The sequence below is a fragment of the Leucopleurus acutus genome (genome assembly GCF_964270905.1).
Source record: "Leucopleurus acutus genome assembly, chromosome: 7".
Taxonomy (NCBI): Eukaryota; Metazoa; Chordata; class Mammalia; order Artiodactyla; family Delphinidae; genus Leucopleurus; species Leucopleurus acutus.
In genome coordinates, this window is record NC_139150.1 from 21243684 (window position 1) to 21267581 (window position 23898).

At 39.2% G+C, this 23898-nt stretch overlaps 2 protein-coding genes across 4 annotated transcripts in view; both read right to left on the bottom strand.

Moving 5' to 3' along the window:
* Positions 1-8577, bottom strand: part of KIAA1958 — a gene marked incomplete at its 3' end in the record, with an annotated part of 170292 nt that extends 161715 nt beyond the window's left edge. For both annotated transcript variants that reach the window (XM_082843447.1, XM_082843448.1), the window contains exon 1: positions 8346-8577. The remainder of the gene's footprint in view (positions 1-8345) is intronic.
* A 7235-nt stretch (positions 8578-15812) lies between these two features.
* Positions 15813-23898, bottom strand: part of HSDL2 (hydroxysteroid dehydrogenase like 2) — an 85738-nt gene continuing 77652 nt past the window's right edge. For both annotated transcript variants that reach the window (XM_082843457.1, XM_082843456.1), the window contains exon 11: positions 15813-19166. In XM_082843457.1, the coding sequence (XP_082699583.1) occupies positions 19054-19166 (113 nt within the window). In that variant the 3' untranslated portion in view covers positions 15813-19053. The remainder of the gene's footprint in view (positions 19167-23898) is intronic.

Genomic DNA, 23898 nt, shown 5'->3' on the forward strand with positions numbered 1-23898 from the left:
AACCAAGGAGAAAATTTCAAACCTTAAAACTAAGAAAACTACCTTGGTCCACTTCTACCCCCATCACAGAAACCTCCTGAAGTACAGGTAAATCCCTCTAACTTATACATGAACAAGAGAAAAGAATACAACATAACCCTATGAAAAGTACTGTGAGAAAAAAGATTAAAAAGAACCAAATTACGTACCAGTAGTCAATGAAGGAACATCACAAAAATATGGCCACAAAGCAGATGAAAACTGTAATATAATATTTCAATAAGAATTGAAAGAAATTAAGGAAATGATAGGATGCTATGAAAGAAAGCATACATCAGAAATAGAAAAGCTAAAAAAAATGACAATGGCTAAATAACAAGAGCATTTAAAAAGAGAAATGACAGAGTTCAGTATGGAGTAGAAAAGGAAAAAAAAAATTCAAAAGGAAGACAAAACTAGAAGGAACACTAGGCTTAATAGATAGACACCATGGAAAGTACATTAAAGAGACTAAAAGAGAAAAAGAAAAAAGTACAGCAAATATAAAAAATAAAATAAAAAGAATTTGAATAAAGTATAGACACAAATGATAAGCAAAGAAGATTCAACATTATGTAACAGAAGACCTCAAGGAAGAAAATAAAAATAATGGAAAAGAATAAATATATAACTGATGAAAATATTTTTTTAAAAAATTTGAGCCAACATAATAAAACATCCATTGTGTATCTGGAAAAATTAACAGAGAACAGCCAACACTTAAGATGTATTCTAGTAAAATTATTTGCCTTTAAAGATGAAGGGAGACTTCCCTGGTGGGTGGTCCAGTGGTTAAGACTCTGTGCTCCCAATGCAGGGGGCCTGGGTTCGATCCCTGATCAGGGAAATAACATCCCACATACTGCAAGTAAGCCCATGCACCACAACTAGAGAAGCCCCGCAAGCCGCAACAAAGAGCCCGTGTGCTACAACAAAGACCCAGCACAGCCAAAAAAAATAAAAAAATAAAAGGTGTGTGTGTGTGGGGGGAATGTCCTTTGGGCATCTAGGAAAAAAGATAAAGACACTTAAAGAAGAAAGAAAATCATATTGGTATTAGACTCTGACAACACTTTTTATCAGAATACAATACAGTAGGACTCAGCAAACTATGGCTTATGTACCAAATCTAGCCCACTGTCCAGTTCTGTAAATAAAGTTTTACTGGAACACAGTCATGCTTGTTCATTTATATATTCTCTATGGCTGCTTTTGCACTGACATGGCACAGTTAAATAATTGTGACAGTGACCTATGGCCCACAAAGCCTAAAATAATTACTATTTGGCCTTTTAAAGAAAAGTTTTGTCAAATCTTAAAACAGAATAACATATTTAAGATACTTGAGGAAAGGGGAATTCTCCAGTGGTCCAGTGGTTAAGACTCTGCGCTTCCACTGCAGGGTGTGCAGGTTCGATCCCTGGTCTGGGAACTAAGATCCCGAATGCAGCGCAGACATAAATAAATAAATAAATAAAATAAAATTACTTTTAAAAAAAGAGAGATGCAAACATTAAAAGAAAAAAAAGGTATTTGAGGGAAGAAAATGCAGGCTAAGTAATTATATTCAGCCAAAATGCCCTTCAAGTTTAAAAGCCACAGATGAACAGTTTTAAATATGAAAGACAGAAGATATTACTCACACAAGCTATTTATGTGGATTCATTGAGCTTCAGACTATCAAATGATGATTATAGAAGCCTTAGCACAAGGACTTATGTTGTACCTGAATATATTCAACTGTAGAACTAAAACCAATGATGGGCAAAGGTGACAGAGTAGTTTGTGACTTGTATGGGGTGAACGGACAGAACTAAGAAATCTTAGGGAGCAGGAATTGACTGGTCTAGGCAATTGATTATGTATGGAAGACAGGACTGAGAATAACGGAGGCATCACAGATAACTCCTAAATTTCTGGACTGGGAAAATGTATGGAAATAGTACCACTCACTAAGCTAGGGAACACAAGAAAAGACAGATATGAAGGGAAAGATAAATCAAGTTTTGGGCATGCTGAATGTGAAGTGTTTGTGGCAGATCAAATGACTGTGTCCAGTTGGTTGTTGTATACATCTGGATTTCAGCAGAGAGGCCCTGAGTGGATATCAGATTCAAGAGTCATCAGCCAAGGAAGGTGTGAACTGATCAGAATGGCGTGTAATTTACCATGCAAGTAGCAAGGCCAATATCTGAAAAAGAGCACCAAAAGAAACATGTCCTTAGAATTCACAAGAAAACAGCATCAGCAGTTTCACTAAATTTGGCTACACTGAGATTCTCCTGCATTTGAAACCAATGATTAAGAATTTTCTACTTTAAACTATCCAAAATAAAGTATTTAAAAATAATGAATATGAAGAGTGAATAAAAACAAAATAAAGCCTTTAACTCCCCACTTTAATTATTTTTAATGGCATACGAAGTTGATCATATTGCTGTCTACTGGACCTTGCACTCAAGTGAAAAAATGCCAAGAGAGTAAAAAAGGTATAAAAGATGAAAACCACTATAAAATTACACAGATGGAATGAAGTATGTATGTATGTATGTATGTATGAAAGACAATGGTGGAGGAAGAGGCTGTATTATCAGCTGAATTGTGTTCTCTCCAAATTCATACACTGAAGTCCCCAGTACTTCAGAATGAGACTGTATTTGGAGATTGGGCCTTTAAAGAGGTAATTAAGGTAAATGAGGTCATTTGGGTGAAACCTAAGGATATGGACTGATGTCCTTACAGGAAGAGAGGAGATTAGGTCACAGAGGGGCACATAGGAAGGACCATGTGAAGATACCTAAGGAAAACAACGATCTACAAGCCAAGGAGAGAGGCCTTAGAAGAATCCAACCCTGCCAACATCTTATAGCTTCCAGAACTGTAAAAAATAAATAATTTTTGTTGTTGAAGCCACCCAGTCTGTCGTACTTTGTTTCAGCAGCCCTTAAAAACGAATACAGGCTAGAGAGAGAAAGTAGTCCTAGTTGGGTAAGAGTTCAGATATTGATAATATTCCACTAAGTATGAAGCCTTGTAACAGAAAAAGTAGAGCTTTTGCTATGTGGTGATTATGGCTTATATGCAACAATAAAATTTTTTAAACAGTTAAGTATTTACAAGGGAAAACAGGGAAGATACTGACAAGGGAAAAGTGAAGGGACACAATATTGGCAAGTAGAAAAGGACGGAAGAGGTTAAAGTAGTGTCAGTTTTGAGAAAAATCAAGAAGAGAGAAATCCAACCGAGATATGTCCTATTCCTGACATTTTAATGAACTAAAAAGGTAAATAAAATAACCCAAAAACAATTCAGCCAAGGAAGGGAGAGTAATGGAGGCAACTCTGGATAACTCAAAAGAATTTTAAAAAAAAATTTCAGCTAACGGAATCCTTGATGATTAACAAATAAAAAAAAGTTTTCAGGTATCAAACGAAAAGATGTTTGCAATGGGTATTAATGGAATTCTTTGAAAGTTATTTTTGTGTTTTTTGTTTTTGAACAAACAGGTAATCATTACTAGCAGCTGCACTACTTCTTGCCCTGCATCCAGAGCTACAGAGGCCCAAGAGGAAGTAAGGTGGAGGGGAAAGCAATTCTCCAACTTGAAGCCCTGCTCCCTTGTGCCAGGCTGGTCAACATTCAGGCAGATCAGAGGGGGAAAAAAGCTGGAAGAAAACTGCACCATTTGTGGTAAGACTTTCAATGTTTTAAAAAGTTTCTTAAATGATTTAATGTCTTCTTAAAGTTTTTTAAATTTATATTTAACATAAAGTTGCACAATTTATCTTTTGATGCTACTTTTCTTTCAGTACAAAAGGACCAATTACTGATGTCCTAGACCACATCCCTTTGCTTTCTATATTACTTTAAGTGTGATAAAGTGTTTCTTTTTTTTTTTTTTTTTTTTTTTGCGGTACACGGGCCTCTCACTGCTGTGGCCTCTCCCGTTGCGGAGCACAGGCTCCAGACACGCAGGCTCAGCAGCCATGGCTCACAGGCCCTGATAAAGTGTTTCTGAAATACATCTTCTTTGTCACTAGAGACACTGGTTTTACCAATATGCAATACTCAAAAAGCTCTCCAACGGTTTAAGTGTGAGACTCTGCAAAACAAACATGAATACTGCTGCATAATTTGCCTTTCTCCAGAAAAGGGTATTACACTTTGTTGACACTGCATACAAAATAAAATGCAAAAATTTGCATTTTCAGTACTTTTGGTTTCTTGACCTTTATTTGAATTTGAGACTAAGCTTTACCAAACAACAGAATTTACACTGTAACTAGCCAACCACAGCCCTCATTATGGAATCTGTGCAGTGCATTTGTTACCTAGGAAACAGAGGAGAGCACAGGCAGAGTGCAATTTCAGTATAGCAAAAGAATTCTCCAATCATGCTGGTAAATAAAGTCCATAAATCAACTAATCAGAAGCAAAGTCAAGAAGTACCATGGAAGAGTTAAGCTCTATGGAAACTTTCTTCAAGGCAAAAAAGAAACCTGTGGGGTTTCTTCAGGCGACTATGTAGGTCTCTTCACTAAATATTATGAGCAGGTTTCTTTACAAACACAAACTGTCAAAAAATAAACTGTTCAAAATAAATGGCTTCTCTCCAATCTTCAGCTTCTCTATTTTTGACAGTATTTAAGAGAAAAAGCTTCTTTAGAGCCAGCCTCATACATCTGGTAGCAGAATATTAGTCCAAGAATGAATTCTGCATTTTCGGCAAGCAGCAAGGGTATGTACTGCTCTTAAACAACGCAGGACGATAAAGGCTGGAACGAGAGGTCACTGTCCGCACCTCTCACAGTCAGGCCTACTTTCCCAAGCTACAAAAAACTTTAGGAAAAAGAACTTGAAAGTCCCAGATCTTTTATAAAGAATAAAATTGTTAACTTTTCAGCTTTCCCCCTGGTTATTACTAATGATAATACTAGTCGTTTGAGGGTTCCAGGTAACATAAAGTGAACATTTTAAGTGTCTTTTTTTTTTGCGGTATGCAGGCCTCTCACTGCTGTGGCCTCTCCCGCCACGGAGCACAGGCTCCGGACGTGCAGGCTCAGCTGCCATGGCTCACGGGCCCAGCCGCTCTGCGGCATGTGGGATCTTCCCGGACCGGGGCACGAACCCGTGTCCCCTGCATCGGCAGGCGGACCCCAACCACTGCGCCACCAGGGAAGCCCCATTTTAAGTGTCTTTTAATGGTACCACACTAATAACTAACAAACAGGAAAAGACTAGAAAAGTCTATGGATTTTAAAGCCTATCAAATTTAACCGTGGAGAGCTTAGTGTTGTTAAAAAAAAAAAAAACTGGTAAATATCAGATTCCACTGCTCAGCTACTGATACATTTAAAACCCAACTTCACACAAATTCAAAATTTCTGGAAGCATTTGTCATAGTATCAAAAGCAGCAGAAAAAAATTTCAACGATGAGATGTGAAAAATAATTTACCTGCCTTCCTAAACACCAACATACCAGACGAAAAATCAGATGAAAATATGAAAGAGTCTCTGGAATGCTTCTGATTAACTAAAATAGTACCGTTAATTATAGAAAAACAAAGCACAAAACAAAACAATTAATATCTACATATCACAGTCAAACAGCAAAACAAAAAAACCAGGTGTTATCTTTTAGCCAGCCTAAGTAAACACACCATGCCAATCCCAGAAAACTGTTAGACACAGCTACAACTCTGTCAAGCAATTCTCAATGCAGGCCACACTCTTAATGCTTAGTTTACACAGTGACTCCATTAAACCTTAATGCTACAACTGACAGCCATGTAAACAAATACATAAACATGCAATTCAATTTGTTAGCTTATCTTTTTTAATACTGGGAAGAGCTGATGAAGAGTCTGTATCTAAAGAGCTGAAACTCTGGAAGTGTTTTAGAACTCTATACCACCATTCATGGTAAAGTCTGAACAAATTTCAACACTTAGCCTCTTCGGGCCATCCTTATTAGAAAAGGAAGAGGTATCTTGCTCAAGGGCCTACCAGCACCTGACACTGAGCTCTGTGCAGAGTTTAAATTCATTTATCTAATCTAGAACAGAAGTCAAAACAGGAACTAATCAAAGAGGCTGGCATGACCTTTGTTAGATGTACCCTCTTCTAAGTTTTAAGTAAAGTGTACAAAAATGTACACTCCAGGCATTTACAAAATAAGGCATGAAATAATATTAATGTGTTAATGTAAAACTAGGACAAGAATCTAGGATACATTTTTCTCCTAGAAAAAGACCACTATTTTAGGCATACTAAACTGTCTCCTCTTTATAATGACAAAAATCAGTTTGCCTAGTTAACACTATATTAAATTGTATATTGTTTTCTGACAAATTTCTACATGTTACTTGACAAAAATTTAAATAGCAAATATTTTTCCACCATAATAATTTTCCTTCATGTTTGGATGATAATACTTTTATTTTTTAAGAAAGACTACATTTCCTACATATAGCTGTACATATAACTGCGTGTCCCCAAAACTGTGTTTTCTTTTTTGATCTCCTTGGTAACCATCAGATTTAAGTTTGTCAATATGGATTCTCAAACAATAAGCAAAAAAAAAAAAGTCTCCAGAAATGAGCAGTAGATAGAGGTGAATGCAAAGATATAAATCCACACCTGCGTTAAACTCTGAATCTGGAAGGGCTTCCCTAGTGGTGCAGTGGTTAAGAATCCGCCTGCCAATGCAGGGGACACGGGTTCAAGCCCTGGTCTGGGAAGATCCCACATGCCACAGAGCAACTAAGCCCGTGCCCCACAACTACTGAGCCTGTGCTCTAGAGCCCGCGTGCCACAACTACTGAAGCCCACGCGCCTAGAGCCCAAGCTCCGCAACGAGAAGCCACTGCAATGAGAAGCTCGCCCACCACAACGAAGAGTAGCCCCCCACGCAAGTAGGGAAAGCCCGTGCAACGAAGACCCAATGCAGCCAAAAAAAAAAAAAAAACTGAATCTGGAAAATTAATTTTCTGGGTGCTTATGCAACTTCATTTATTATCTGAGTATCTACAAATACATAGCAACTGTTCATAAAAAACATATAAATAATACAAATCAGAAATATCACTTACAGTGCTTTTCAAAAGTTATATCCACCATACACAACACAGTCGTTGGGTTATGAACAGAGACTACATAAATACATATAATAAAATAGGGAAAGCACAATCACAGGGAGAAATGATCAGTTCTAACGGTCATGTTCTCCCCATATGTCGTGAAAGATCTCATATCTTAAACCAGCAAAAATAAAGGTTTTAGCCTGGACAGAAAGTTAGATAATTGTTTATCGCACTCCAGTCTAACCTCCACTGTGGAAGTGACTTACTTGTTAACTGTTTATTTAATAGGTAGAAGATTCTGTCATGTTAAACCTAAGGAGTCTGGGAAATAACAAAACTTTACCTCCAAAAGTTATACATATATGTAACCATCACAACCATATTCATCTTTTATTTCTTGCCTTTAAGTCCTTATCAGAAAGAAAGAAAGAAAAAAGAAAGAAAGAAAGAAAGAAAGAGAAAGAAAGAAAGAAAGAAAGAAAGAAAGCCATCAGAATACTAAAAAACACTGATTTTGGTCAGCCCAACCTTCTCCTACCGAGGGAAATCTATTTCTCGATGTATTTGATAACAAACACAAATCACTGTGCGCAGCCTCAGACGGGTTGGGGGGCGGAAGAGCCCTTCGGAGAAAGCCCTTCTCCGTCAGAAACAATAAATAAGGGACCCAAGCGATGCACGTTCCTTCACACACGCCCCAAACGCACCTTGGCGTGCCTCACAGGAGGGAAACAAGTCTGGCAAAGCACCGAAACACCTCTCTCCATAACCTCCTCAAGACTTGGAAAACTAAGAGAGCAGATCTTTTCTTTCCCCTTTCCCGCCCTCCTTCCCACCTCCAACAAACCCCAGAGAGGGAGCGGGCGAGCCAGACCCACGCAGCGCGCCCGCGGCCGCGGCGGCGACAGGAGACGCTGGGCGGCGGGCCGGCCCCAGAGAGACAACCCAGAGCCGCGGCCGCCGCTCGCTCGGCCGCCGGGGGTTTCTACCCCCTCACGCCCCCGAGGCCGTCGCCGGCGACGTCCGGCCGCCCGGCTCTCAGCCCTGACTCTCGGCCTTCTCGCACCACCCCCCCCCCAAGCCCAGAGGAACAAAAGGAGGGTTCAGCCGGGTCACTGCTAGGCCGCCGGTGGGGGGGAAGCGGCGCGGACGCCAGTGCGACCGCCCCCCACACAAAGGGGCTCCCGGTCCCGGGCGCAGCGTCGGCGCGCTCGTCCCCGCCCCGTGCGCGGGCTCTCACCCACCTGCAGGTGTCTGTGCGTCTGTCCATAGGAACGCGGGCAGCGAGGGGGCCTGTAGGAGCCGGGCAGCAGGGGCTGGAGGGGGCGGGACGGAGGGAAGGGAGGGAGCGCGGCCACAGGGCCGGGGAGCTAAGGCAAGTAGATCGGGAAGGCGCCGGACGGGCTACGGACCGAGGGGCTGGGGGCGGGGACGCCAGCCTGGCTCCGCCGACCGGCGCGCGCCGCTCCGTGCGCCCCGGGCTCCGCGCGCCCGACTCCGAACGCAGCGGGCAGGCGGGGGGCGGGGCGCGGGCGGGGGCGGGGCCGGCGAGCGGGGCGGGGGCTCGGACCCCGGCCTCCAGCCGGCACCGGAAACGCGCTGTGGTCCGGGAGACCCACAGGAAGTGTGTAACGGCCCTCCCACGACGCGCACCGAGCTAGCGGCGGAGGCTGTCCGGAGGAGGTGTGGACCGACCCTCCTGCTACAGACACGCGACCACGAGCTCGGTCTCCGCAGCCCGACAGGCGTGGGAGCCACGATCACCTCAGCGTTCTCAAGTGGGCAGCACCCCCCATCCTGCCACACGCCCCAGGCCCGCGGCCCCCGCTGCCCTTCGCAGCTCCGTACAGCTCCACCTAAACGCCAGGATCAGACCTTGCAAGACCCTGGGTTTGCCAGGCGTGTGATACCTGTTTTAACGCGCTGAGTGGAGTCACTTCTACATCCAGGCATGTGCAAGAACACCTCCGATCGACAGACGTACAACCCACAGTCACCGCTACCCGGTGGAAGTTTCTAATACAGCTACAACCACACGCACCCATCCCGTGGAGGGAGCCGGTCTGCTGAATAACACCTAAAACACACTAAGACCGGGAAGCATATAATAAGACCACCTGCACAGCTCGGCACAAGGGAGGTAAGGCTGGACCAGGCGCCCTCCACCTTTATCTTATCCACCAAACACTTTCATAGTACTTACACTAAGTGCTTAGCGAATATTAATTTGCTTAATCCTAAGAACTCTATGAAATGGGTCTTGTTAGCATTGCTGTTTTGCACATGAGGAAACTGAGGCACAGAGACAGTAAGAAAGCTGCCCAAGATCACATAGTAGGAGGAACCCAGATTCGTCCCAGGCACTCTGTCTCTGTGCTCCTTTCTACTTACAGCCCTAAGCATCTCCAAAATAATAATAATGGCAATAACTATCATTTAAAGCATATCTGATTAGCCATATGTAGTGCTGACATCTTGGCCTCACCCCAGCTGTGACAGGGAAACCTCATTCCCTCCTACCCTGGGGTAAGTGAGGGGAGAAAAGAGTATGACTGAGCAGAAAAAGAGACTAACTTCTGAACAAAGGAGAAAGGATTCCTAACACCTGTGTCTATCAACACTCCTCCTGGCTGAATTTAAAAATCTGTAAACATTTCTGATAAATAATGTGTCCAAAAAAAAGAAAAAAAACCAGGGACTTTCCTGGTGGTGCAGTGGTTAAGAATCTGCCTGCCAATGCAGGGGACACCAGTTCAATCCCTGGGCCAGGAAGATCCCACATGCCACAGAGCAACTAAGCCCATCCACCACAACTACTGAGCCTGCGCTGTAGAGCCTATGTGCCACAACTACTGAGTCCACATGCCACAACTACTAAAGCCTGCACGCCTACAGCCTGTGCTCCGCAACAAGAGAAGCCACTGCAATGAGAAGCCCGCACACCGCTACGAAGAGTAGCCCCTGCTTGCCACAACTAGAGAAAGCCCACGTGCAGCAACAAAGACACAATGCAGCCAAAAATAAATAAATAAAATAAATTTATTAGAAAAAAGAAAAAACAGTTAATCGCCACATGTTTCAAGTACATAATCCTGTGGGAAAATTGAAATCCTGTGCATTGCTGGGAGAAATATAAAATGGTGCTGCCACTATGGAAAACACTATGGAGGGTCCTCAAAAAACTAAAAATGGAATTACTATGTGATCCAGAAATCCCACCTCTAGGTATATATATCCAAAAGAATTTGAAGCAAGAACTTAAAGAGGCATTTGCAACCCATGTTCACTGCACCATTATTCACAATAGCCCAGAGATGGAAGCAACCAAAATGTCCAAGGATGGATGAATGGATAAACAAAATGTGGCATATATATACAGAGTATTATTCAGCCTTAAAAAAGCAACCCTGTCACATGCTACAACATAGATGAACCTTGAGGACATTACACTAAGTGAAATAAACCAGCCGCAAAACAACAAATACTGTATATAAGGTACCTAGAGTTGTCAAAATCACTTATATAAGGTACCTAGAGTTGCCACAATCATGGAAACAGCGTATTATGGTGGTTGCCAGGGAATGAGGGGATTATGGAGAGTTGTTGTTCCATGAGTATAGAGTTTTAGTTTTGCAAGATGAAAAAGTTCTAGAGATCTGATACACAACAATGTGAGGATAAACCATTGACCTGTACACTTGAAAATGGTCAAAGGGATAAATTTTGTATTATTTGTTTTTTACCACAATTAACTATTTAAATGCAGTCCCATTTGTTTAAAGGATATTTCCACCTTGATGAGTTTTTTAAATGATGCAGGCTTCCAGCTATGATGAGGTACCTTGTTGAACAAACTAACTCTCCCACTAAAAGCTATAAAAAGCTGCATTAAAAAAAAATAAAAGCCTGTTTAAACCTGTTATACAGCAATCCAGGCAGCCAAGGCTTGAGATTCCCAAGAGCCCAGCAAGAAGGGAAATATGATGAAGTGAATCCTCCATCCTAAGCCATGTTTCCTCCTTATGGCATTGTTGATCTGTGTCTAGGAGTATAGAAATCTGAGAGAGGCATCCTAGAGCTTTCAATAGTCTGATTGGGCTGGAGATACAAATTTTGGAGGTCAAGTCTATCAGGGTAACTAGGGCTTGAGATGCTAAGATCCCAGAAGCAAGGCAATCACAGTAAAAGGAGTCAGTCATTCTACATATTTTCCCTCAAAGCATTTGCTGATTCCTAGCCTGTTCATGCAAGGGGCAAGAAGCCAGGAAATCAAGCAGAAAGCAGTTGTTAACAGGAAAAAAAAAAAAAATCTAAGCAGAAGTTTTTGGCTGTCTTACTGTGCTGGAAAGAATTAAATAGAATTAAAGTTCTTAGACTTATAGTAGTAGAGACTGGCTAGGATGTGACTGCCTTATAATCATTTGGTACTTTCTCAGATAAATATATGGTCAATTGTGTACACTTTTAAGTTGCACTAACATTGCTTTTGTGCTTTTCGTGACTAAACAACATTTTTCATTAACCTTACAGTAATGGAAACCTCAACTTGTATTATGGAAAAGTTTTTTAATGTATTATATTTTTTAATTTCTGAAGTTCTATTTTTATTTTATTCTGCTGTTTTTCAACAAATGATGCTGGAACAATTGGATTTCCCTAGTCAGAAATATGAAATTTGATCCACACATTGCACATGTACAAAAATTAACTTGAAATGCTAAATACACCTAAATGCAAAACTTAAAACTGTAAAACTTCCATAAGTTTTCAGTTAGGCAAAGATTTCTGAATTATACCGAAAGCATGATCCAGTAAAGAAAAAGATTGATAAGTTGAACCTCATCTATTTTTTAAAAATTTTATTTTTGGCTGTGTTGTATCTTTGTTGCTGTGCGCGGGCTTTCTCTAGTTGCGGCGAATGGGGGCTACTCTTCGTTGCAGTGCGTGGGCTTCTCACTGCGGTGGCTTCTCTTGTTGTAGAGCATGGGCTCTAAGTGTGCAGGCTTCAGTAGCTGTGGCATGTGGGCTCAGTAGTTGTGGCTCACAGGCTCTAGAGCGCAGGCTCAGTAGTTGTGGCACATGGGCTTAGTTGCTCCACGGCATGTGGGATTTTCTCAGACCAGGGCTCGAACCTGTGTCCCCTGCAATGGCAGGCAGATTCTTAGACACTGCACCACCAGGGAAGCCCAAACCTCATCTATTTAAAAAAATTTTGTTATTCCTGTATCACTGGTAAGAGAATAAAAAGACAATCTATTGAAAGGGAGAAAATATTTGCAAATATCTGAAAAATTACTTGTATCTTGAATATATAAAGAGCTCCCAAAATTCAATAATAAAACAAACAATGGAATAAATGTGGGCAAAGATTTGAGCAGACACTTCATCAAGACGATATATGCATGTCAAATAAGCACATGTAAAGATGCTCATCCTCATCAGGGATATGGAAGTTAAAATACAATTAGATACTACTACATACTTATTAGAATGGCTAAAATTTAAAAGGCTCTACATATCAGGTGTTGATGAAAATGTGAAGAAATGAAATCCTATACATTGTTAGTGAAATGTAAAATAATATAACCACTTTGGAAAAAAGTCTGGCAATTTCTTAAAAAGTTAAATATATGCACACCATATGATCCAGTCATTTCATACCCAAGAGAATACAGGGACTTGGTACATGAATGTTCACAGAAGCTTTATTTGTAATAGCCAAAAGCTGGAAACTACCCCAATGTCTATCAACAGGTGAATGGATAAACAAACTGTGGTGTATTCATATAATGGCAAACTGCTCAGCAGTAATAAAAAGGAATGAACTATTGATATATGTAATGATAAGAACAAATTTCAAAGTAATTACGCAGATTGAAAGAAGCCAAACAAAATACATACTGTATGGCTCCATTAATGTAAATTCCAGGAAAATGTAAACTAATCTATAGTTATAGAAAGCAGATCAGTACTTGCTGGAAATGGGATCAAGGATGGGCATAAATGGCTACAAAGGGGCAGAAGGAAACTTGGATATGTTCATGTGTTTGGATAATTGGTGATGGATAGGTTGACAGTGCAAAGAGTAAACATATAGGTAAATTTAAAGACTTTTTTCTCATTTTTTTAATCTTTAAAAGGATAATTCACTGTTATCAAAAATATTAAACAATACACTGTAGAGTTTAAAACATATGTGGAAATAAAATGTATGACAAAGTAGTACAAAGGATGGGAATGGGAAATGGAAATATTTTGTGAGATTCTTTCAAGGAAGACAGAAAGAAATAGAAGACCAGAAAAGAAGAACAAAGATATACAGAACAGATGGAATAAAGCAAATGGTAATTAATAACTTCCCAAAACAGAAAGCACCAGGTCAAGATGGGTTCACTGATGAATTCTAACAAACATTTAAGGAAGAAAATTATACCAGTTCTCTACAGTCCCCTTCAGAAGACAGAAACAGAAAATATTCCTAATTCATCCTGTGAAACCAGCATTACCCTAGTACCAAAACCAAAGAAAGACATTTCAAGAAAAGAAAACTACAGACCAACATCTCTCATGAACTTAGATGCAAAAATCCTCAACACAATATTAGCAAATTGAATCCAACAACATATAAAAAGACTTACATAGCACAGTTGTCTTAGCCTGTTCAGCCTGCTATAACAAAAAGAGACTAGGTGGTTTAAAAACAACAGAAAGTTATTTTGCACAGTTCTGGAGGCTGGGAAGTCCAAGACCAAGGCACAGGAAGATCTGGTGTATGGTGAGGGCCTGAGCTCTGATTCACTGGTGGCACCTTTTTGCCATGTCCTCGCTTGGTGAAAGGGACCAGCTAACTCTCTCTGAGGTCTCTTTTATAAGGGCATTAATCCCAGTCATAAGGGCCCCACCCTCATGATCTAATCACCTCCCAAAGGCTCCTTGGGGGGTTAGGATTTCAATATATGAAATTTGTGGGCATAAGAACATATAGGCCATAAAAACAACCAAGTGGGATTTATCCTAGGTTTGCAAGGATGGTTCAACTTTCAAAAGTCCATTAACGTAATCTACCACATCAACAGGCTGAAAGAGAAAAATCACATGATTATACAAATAGATGCAGAAAAAGCATTTGACAAAGTCCAACACCCACTCATAATAAAATATTTCAGTAAGCTAGGAATAGAGGGGAACTTCCTCAATTTGCTAAAGAATATCTACAAAAAACCTACAACTAACATCACACTTAATGGTGAGAAACTAGAAGCTTTCCCATTAAGATCATGAATAAGGCAAGGATGTCCCCTCTCACTACTGCTTTTCAACATCATACTGGAAGTGCTAGCTAATGCAATAACTTAAAAGGAAATAAAAGGTATACAAGTTGGGAAGGAAGAAATAAAACTCTCTGTTCACAGATGACATAATTGTCTATATAGAAAAGCTATAAAAATTACCAAAGAAACTTCTGGGAACGAATAAATTATTATAGCAAGATTGTAAAATACAAGGTTAATATACAAAAGTCAATCACATTCCTATATACCAGTAATGAAGTGAAATTTGAAATGTAAAACACATTATCATTTATATTAGCACTCAAAAAATTTAAATATTCAGATACAAATCTAACAAACTATGTGCAAGATCTATATAAGAAGACCTACCAAACTGTGATGAAAGAGATCAAAGAATAACAATAAATGAAGAGATATTTCATGTTCATGGATAGGAAGACTCAATACTGTCAAAACATCAGTTTATCCCAAGTTGATATATAGATTCAACTCAAAGCCAATCAAAATCCCAGCAAGTTATTTTGTGAATATGAAAAAACTTATTCTAAAGTTATATGGAGAGGCGAAAGAACCAGAATAGCCAACTCAATATTGAAGATCAAAGTTAAGATTGACATTACCTGACTTCAAGACTTACTATAAAGCTAAAGTAACCACATAGCGTGGTATTAGTGAAAGGATAAATAGATCAATGTAGGAGAACAGAGAGCCTAGAAATATACCCACATGAATATAGTCAACTGACCTTTGACAAAGGAGCAAAGATAGTCTTTTCAACAAATGGTGCTGGAACAACTGGATATACACATGCAAAATAATAAATAAACAAAGGCTTTACACCTTTCACAAAAATTACTCAAAATGGATTACAGATCTAAATGTCAAATGCAAAACTAAAACTCCCTAGAAAATATCATAGGAGAAAACCTAGATGACCTTGGGTATGGCAATGACTTTTTAGATACAACTCCAAAGGCATGATCCATGAAAGAAATGACTGATAAGCAGGGCTTCATTAAAATGAAAAACTTCTGCTCCTCAAAAGACAATGTCAAGAGAATGAGAAAGCAAGTCACAGATTGGGAAAAAATATTTACGAAAGACACATCTGATAAAGGATTGTTATCCAAAATATACAAAGAACTCTTAAAATGCAACAATAAGAAAACAACCTGATTTAAAAATGGGCCTCAAACAAATGGGCCTCAAAGACCTCAACAGACATCTCACCAAAGAAGATACAGAGGAAAGTAAGCATATGAAAAGATGTTCAACATCGTATGTCACGAGGGAATGGCAAATTAAAGCAACAATGAGATACTACCACACACCTATTAGAATGACTAAAATCAAAAAAACTGGCAATACCAAGTGCTGACAAGGATGTGGAGCAACAGGAACATGCTGCTGGTGGGAATGCAAAATGGTACAGCCACTTTGGAAGACTATTTGGCAGTTTTGTTTTTTTTTTTGACAGTCTTTTTTCTATTTGGCAGTTTCTTACAAAACTCACTCTTACTGTACGTATATTTTCCTTCCTACAGTTTCCCATCCTAGAAACTGAAAGTCCTCTTTGTCTTGTTCCTTCACAAAAAAATTTATTGTTCATTGTTGTATAAGCTCAAGTTCTAACCACATCTTTGAGTTACTCATGTCTGAATGCTTCCATGTTTATGTGCAATGCATATGTTAATACTTCTATTTGTTTTTCTCTTGCTAATCTATCTTTTGTTAGTCTAATTTACAGGACCCCAACTGAAAACTTAAGATAGGTAGAGGAAAAAGACTTCTTTTTTTCTACTTAAGAGGATTATTTAAGAGGCACTATTTAAGGGAATTCCCTGGTGGTCCAGTGGTTAGGACTTGGCACATTCACTGTTGGGACCAGGTTCGATCCCTGCTCGGGGAACTAAGATCCCACAAGCCGTGTGGCACAGCCAAAACAAGAAAAAAGAAAAAAAAGGCACTATTTAAGAGGATTTGTTAAAATATAGGATTACTAGCAACAAACCATCTTTAAAATGTCTAAATAACTTCATCAAACACTAAAAAGCCAAATGGCATGGTTTCCCTCCATACCATTCTATTTCAGAAACAGGGGTCAAATGGATACTGAACCATACACAAAATGGCCATTCAAAACTTCTGGGAGACTCTACAACCTCAGTGCAGTTAATGGGCAAGATCCAAGAGAAGGGAACACATGAATTCATTAAGGCAGCTGGGGGATGTGGCAAGAGAGAAAGCTTTAGCAATGTAGCTGTGGTACCTTTATTTCTGATAAAATAGTACAGACTGCTCACTACTTCTTAGTGATAATAAGCGAAAACAGGCTGCAGAGGACCTCATCCAACTCCCTCAATTACTGATATGAAAACCAGGGCCCTGTGGAAAGATTTTCTTTTGATATCCTAAGGCCTTTTAATTAGCAAGTTCATGTTTTAGTAACCAAACTCCAGAATTCCTGCCTCACAATATTTTCTAGTTTTTATTTTCCCAAAGCTTTGAAGCCATGTGGAAAATGCAGAGAAAGGAGAAAAGTCTTTAGAAAATTTCAGTAGAAAAGGAGTCTGCTGGCAACATCTGACAGGGATCCTAATGTGGCTGGAAATGAACGGGAGATGCCAAGGGAGTTGTGAGCCTGCCATATCAAAGTCAATCTATCTGGGCTTCAAGGAGGGGGAAGTGGGGTCTTCAAGTTCTATCCAAGGCCAATGTACTGGGAGGTTGTTGGAAAGGGCTTGTTAATTTTGACCTTGGGCTAGTCCTTTCCTATCTCTGATCCTCTGTTTCCTGATTTGTAAAATACAGATTAAGTGCTCCTAATGTTATGATTCTACAAAATGTCAGAATTAGCTAAGTTGCTTAACAGCACAATAATATTAGTGAGTGGAAGGTGAGAAGTGAAAGAATTACACTGAACAAGTATTTTTAACTGATTAAAAGGAAAGATAGGAGCTTAAAAAAAATAAGTTTAACTTTTTTAAAAAAAGAAATGAAACAGAGAAGGACCCTGTGGGGCCATCCTAGGTACAAAGCCTTTCTGTGTCCCCTATTTCTTGTTTGTAGGAAATAGGCTTCATTCAGCCTCCTTGACCTTCACTGAGTTACAAAGGGCAGATTCAAACAGTTGCTAATCAGGGAAGGGAGGGAATGCAGAAACGGGAGGAGCAGTCAAGAAACAATAGTGCAGCCTTGGGGCAGGGTCCTGGTTCCTCCTCAAGGAATATATATATAACAATATCTTTGCATTCTTCTGTAAGAACTAACGCCCCCACCCAGGTGGAGGACGGTAACTTCAGGCTGAGCACAAGATTTCTGAAACACCTCCCTGTTACCTCACCACCAACCAATCAGGAGACAGTCACACAGCGCTTACCCCAAATTCTGCCTATAAAAACTCCCTGAAAACCATTGGGGAGTTTGGGTTTTTTGAGCACAATCCACCCATTCTCCTTGCTTGGCCCTGTAATAAACCTTTCTCTGCTACAAACTCCAATGTTTCAGTTTGGCCTCACTGTGTGTACTGCACAGGAACTTGTGTTCGTAACAGAAATACAAACAAACTATTGCATTAGTTTACTAGGACTACAATAACAAAATACCACAGACTGAGTGGCTAAAGCAACAGAAATTTCTTACAATTCTAGAGACTAGTCTGAGATCAAGGTGTCAGTAGGTTTGGTTTCTTCTGAGGCCTCTTTCCTTGGCTTGCAAATGACTGCCTTCTTGCTGGTCCTCATATGGTCATTCCTCTGTGTGTGCCTCCTTGGTCTCTCTTTTGTGTCCAAATTTCCTCTTATAAGGACACCAGTCAGACTGGATTATGGCCCACCCTACCCTAAAAGCCTGGGTTTTAACTTACTCACCTCTTTAAAGATCTTATCTCCAAATACAATCAATTCTGAGATTCTTGGGGTTAGGACTTCAACATATGAAGGGGGCATACCATTCAGCCCATAACAACCATCTATTCTAATGTTCTCATTTCAAAACACTGTGACCAAGTGCACACTTTTGGGGAGGAATTATCTCAGGATATTTTTACATACTTTAAAATAGGATATATATACTGCAGTTAGTTGAATTACATCAATAATATTTTCCTATAGGTAAAATACGTTACACTTAGAAAGGTAGTTAACAAAATATACTTTTTGTTTAATTTGTCTTCACAAATAGTATTTATTAAGTAGTTTATTATGTGATTTCTGTGAAAATGTAATATAGAAGATTTTCTTTAAAACAAATTTATAAAACTCTAAAATATCATTAGTATACAATCCTAAACTGAAAAGTTTAAAACAGACTAGTCTCATTTTACGTGGGAAAAAGATATGAAAAAAGTAATGCTGCTGCTTGACCCCCATTGATTACTAATAATACTTTCCCCAGAAGATGATGGTGTATGAGATACAGGACTCAGAGGGCAAAACTCACAAAATAAGAAAAATAGAATATCTTAGAATTCTACTTAATGATGCTTATGTTTGGTTGGCTAGATGTTTTAATTACAATTTCAAGTCTCATAGATACAGAAATTCTATTTTTTCCAGAACAAACATGTAAATCCTTATAATAGGGATGAAAACAAACATTCAATTTTAACTATTGAACCCTTTTACTTTTTGAGCTTAGCGGTCAACATTTTTTTTTCTCTTCACAGCCTGGCATTCATCTGATTCATTAGCTTCTCCAATTTCATTGCTAGGGCCATGTTTCCTTTAATCTTCAATCTTCCTGACATGAATGCTATTGTTGGTTTTAGTTTCCCTAAAAAGAGAAAATGAGAGAGGAAAAATCAGTCATTAGTGCCCTTAGGGATGTACCGCTTCAAGAACATGCTTATAAAAAGAATCTCTGAGTTCTATAAACCTCTGAAACACAGAAATTTCTTTTATAGCATCTTTTTATCAGTATCTTGGGAATCCCAATTCCTAGATTTAGATTTTAACAATATCTTGTAATATGAGAGATAATATAAAAGCAACAATCAACAAAAGATTATACCAAGAAGCGGAAGAGGTGACATGTACCGTACACTAAAGAATAGATGGCCCTCAAATGAATTGTAGTAAACAAATACTATCTATTTTAGTTATTTTCCAATCTATTATAGTTCATTAAACTCTTAACATTTCAAGTTTCGAGTCAAAAAATCAAATGGTATAAATGCATATAATTTTCTTAAGAAATGACATTAAAAGTATAGTGTATGGACACAGAAGTACGTCTTAGCAGTATTTTAACCACAGAAATGCCAGAATGTAAAATGGTGGGCATTAAAACAGAATTGTAGCTAATAACAACATATAATAAATAGGAGTTCCATGAAAGGAGGGAACTTTGTTTTTATTTGCTACTCTCATTTCCCAATCTTTTCACTGTTAGGCTTCAGCTAAAAAACTGGCTCCTTGCTCTCTCACTCTACAGTGAAACCCACCAGTCCACAGCCCCACTCATGCATACACAGCTTCCAATCAGCTTTACATAGCCTTGCTTGTTAAAGATGAATGGGCAGCAAATGGAGACCAGGAAAAAAAAAAGCACCCCAAAACCAAAAACAAATCAAAGCAATTTGGGGGAAACAGAGACTGCAGGCATAGAAGAAACAGAAACGAAATAAATGAACAAATTAAAAATTCTGTAATTCATGTCCTCATTGATAAGACAAGCTGTGACAATGTGTCAACAACAGGATGCTGGAAGAAAAGGGGTGAGGAGGAGAAGCACAGGAAATGGGTATTGAAAAGAGAGGAAGTGAGAGAAGCAGGTGAAGGGGAATGGAATGGGGTAGAGTGAGGAGGAAGAAGGGGGCAGTAAGAGAAGAAAAAAGAAGCTGAGAAAACATGAGTGAACTCTTGGAAATTAAGATTTTGACATATCCACAATATTAGAATGTAATAGAAAGGAGACACTTGCAATCTTCTGGTCACAGCAGTCTCTCTATTGCAAAATTCCCCCTCCCGCTATTACAAAAGCCTCTCTCCATGAACCAGCACCCCCCCACCACAATAATCTTTTGAAATAAAGTTTTCCTTACTATATATACATATATATATTTTTTTAAGGAAAGAATAAGGCCCTAAATATAAGGTGATCAAATCAGAAATATAATGTTTTCTTCAGAAAGTGGGAACTGAGAAAACTGAGATAGCTATCAAAGAAATAATATAAGATACATTCCCAAAGAGCCCATCAAGTACCCAGGAAGATGAATGAAAAAAAGCCTTGTATCATTGTAAATTTCAGAACACTACAGAGAAAGAGATCATTTTGATTCCAAAACTTTCAGAAAGGGGAGTGGTGGATACAAAAGATTAAGAATAGTATCAAATCCTCCATGGTAATCTTAGAAGATGGAGCAATGACTTCATTTTCTGAGGGAAAATGAATTGCAACACAGAAATCTCTACCCAGACAAATAATCAATGTGCTGGGATAATACAGGTAGTTTTAGATACTCACGAAAATTGCCTCTTATGTATCCTTTCTAATGAAGCTACTGGAGGATGGGTGCCACCAAAATGAGGATGTAAACCAAGAAAAAGAAAGAGATACAGGAAACAGGAGATTCAATGCAGGAGAGAGTTACAGAAATTTCTAGGATCACAGCTGTGTAGCAGACTTAATGAGCTATCTGTTTAGAACCCATTTCTTTTTCTTTTCTTTTCTTTTTTTTGGCCATACCACACACCTTGCAGGATCCCTGACCAGGGATTGAACCCAGGGCCCCAGCACTGGAAGCACGGAGTCCTAACCACTGGACCATCAGGGAATTCCCCATGAGTTATCTGTTTGGATTGTAATAAGAAGACAAAGAGCTCCAGAAAAAAAGCACACTGACAGATAATCTGACACAGGGAGAATGAATTCTTAAAACAACAAAAAAAAATTAAATTAAACAAATAAAAAAATCCAGTTACAATGGGAAAAGGACCTGAATAGACATTTCTTCAAGGAATATACACGTATGACCAATAAGCACATGAAAAAAAAGTTGAACAGCATTTGTCATTAGGGAAATGCAAATCAAAACCACAATGAGATATTACCTCATACTCACTAGGACTGCTATTGTTAAAAAACAAAAAACAAAAACAAGTGTTGGTGAGGGCAAGGATACAGATAAATAGAAACCCTCATACGTTGCTGGTAGGAATGTAAATGTTCAGGTGCAATGGAAAACATTTTCGCAGTTCTTCAAAGAGTTAAACATAGAATTACCATATGACCCAGCAATAAAGAGAAATGAAAACATAAATCTACACAGAAACTTGGACACAAATGTTTATAGCAGCATTGTTTATAACAGCCAAACAAAATATCTTTCAACAGATAGTCACAGAAAGAAATGAAGTACTGACACATGCTACAACTTAGATGAACCTTGAAAACATTATGCTGAGTGACAAGAGTCACACACAAAAGGTCACATACTGAATGATTCCATTTACATAAACTATCCAGAATAGACAAATCCCCAGAGAGAGAAAGCATATTAGCAGGTCCCATGGGAGGGGGGAGGCTGGAATGGGATGTTACTTAAATGGTATACGGTGTTCTTCTGGGGTGATGAAAAAGTTTGGAAACAAAAGAGAAGTGGTGGTTGCATAGCACTGTGAATGCAGTAAGTTAAACACCACTGAACTGTACACTTTACATGGTTAATTGTATGTTATGTGAATTTCATCTCCATTTTTAAAGAAGAGAATTAAATACTGATACACACTACATCCAGAATGAAACCTGAAAACAAGCTAAAAGAAGACACACACTGCAAAGAAGCCAGTCACACAAAAAAATTCCATATATATGATTCTGTTCATATGAAAGTCCAGAATAGGGAAATCTACAGACACAGGAAGTAGATTAGTGGTTGCTTAGGGCTAGGGGCAGGAGATGGGGGATATGGGATTAACAGTTAATGGGTACTGGGTTTCTCTTTTTGAGGTGATGCAAATGTTCTAAAATCAACTGTGGTGATGGTTGCGAACATCTGTGAATATGCTAAAAAAAACAGTCAATTGTTTACGTTAAATGGATTAATTATATGGTATGTGAATTATATATCAATAAGTAAAAAAATAAAAAAAGCTATTGACATAGAACAATAAGTCAAATTGGTAATTAAAAATTTTCCCACAAAAAAATCCCAGGCCCAAATAGCTTCACTGGTTAATTCATAGGATATAAAATTTACACAAAAGTCAAATGTATTTATGTATACTAGCAACAAATAATTTTAAAAAAATTAACACAATAATTTCATTTAGAGTAGCATTAAAAAAGAATGAAATACTTAGGGGAAAAATGCATGAACCAATGACACATTAGACTATCAAAACCAAAACTTTTGTAACTCAAAAGATACCACTAAGAAAATGAAAAGATAAGTCACAGATTGAGAGAAAATATTTTCAAGTCACATGCATCTGAAGTTTATAAAGAACTCCTACAACTTAATAATAAAGAGACAAGTCAATTAAAAAATGAGCAAAGCGGGCTTCCCTGGTGGCACAGTGGTTGAGAGTCCGCCTGCCGATGCAGGGGACGCGGGTTCATGCCCCGGTCTGGAAGGATCCCACATGCTGCGGAGCAGCTGGGCCCATGAGCCATGGCCGCTGGGCCTGCGCGTCCGGAGCCTGTGCTCCGCGACGGGAGAGGCCACAGCGGTGAGAGGCCCGTGTACCGCAAAAAAAAAAAAAAAAAAAAAAAAAAAAAGAGCAAAGGGCTTCCTTGGTGACACAGTGGTTAAGAATCCACCTGACAATGCAGGGGACATGGGTTCGAGCCCTGGTCTGGGAAGATCCCACATGCCGAGGAGCAACTAAGCCCATGAGCCACAACTACTGAGCATGCGTGCCACAACTACTGAAGCCCGTGTGCCAAGAGCCCGTGCTCCACAACAAGAGAAGCCACCGCAATGAGGAGCCCGCACACCACAACAAAGAGTAGCCCCTGCTCACCACAACTAGAGAAAGCCCGTGCACAGCAACAAAGACCCAACGCAGCCAAAAAGATAAAATAAATAAAATAAATAAAAACGAGCAAAACATTTGAATAGACAGTTCATCAAATATAAACAGCTATTAAGCACATGGAAAGATGCCCGACATTATTAATCATTAAGAAAATGAAAATTCAAAGCACGAGATACCACCACACACCCACTAGAATGGCTATGATAACAAAGACACTGCCATTTGTGACATAATGCATAAACCTCGAGGACGTTATGCTGCATGAAATAAGCAAGACACAAGAAGACAAAAACTGTATGATCTCACTTATATGTGGAACCTAAAGAAGTCAAACCCACAGAGGCAGAGAGTAGAATGGTGTGATGTTGGTCTCAGGGTACAAACTTTCAGTTATAAGGTGAATAAGTTCTAGGGATCTAATGTTCAGCACGGTGACTATAGATAATAATACTGTACTGTATACTTGAAATCTGCTGAGAGTAAATCTTAAGTGTTCTCATGACAACAAAAAAAAGGTAACC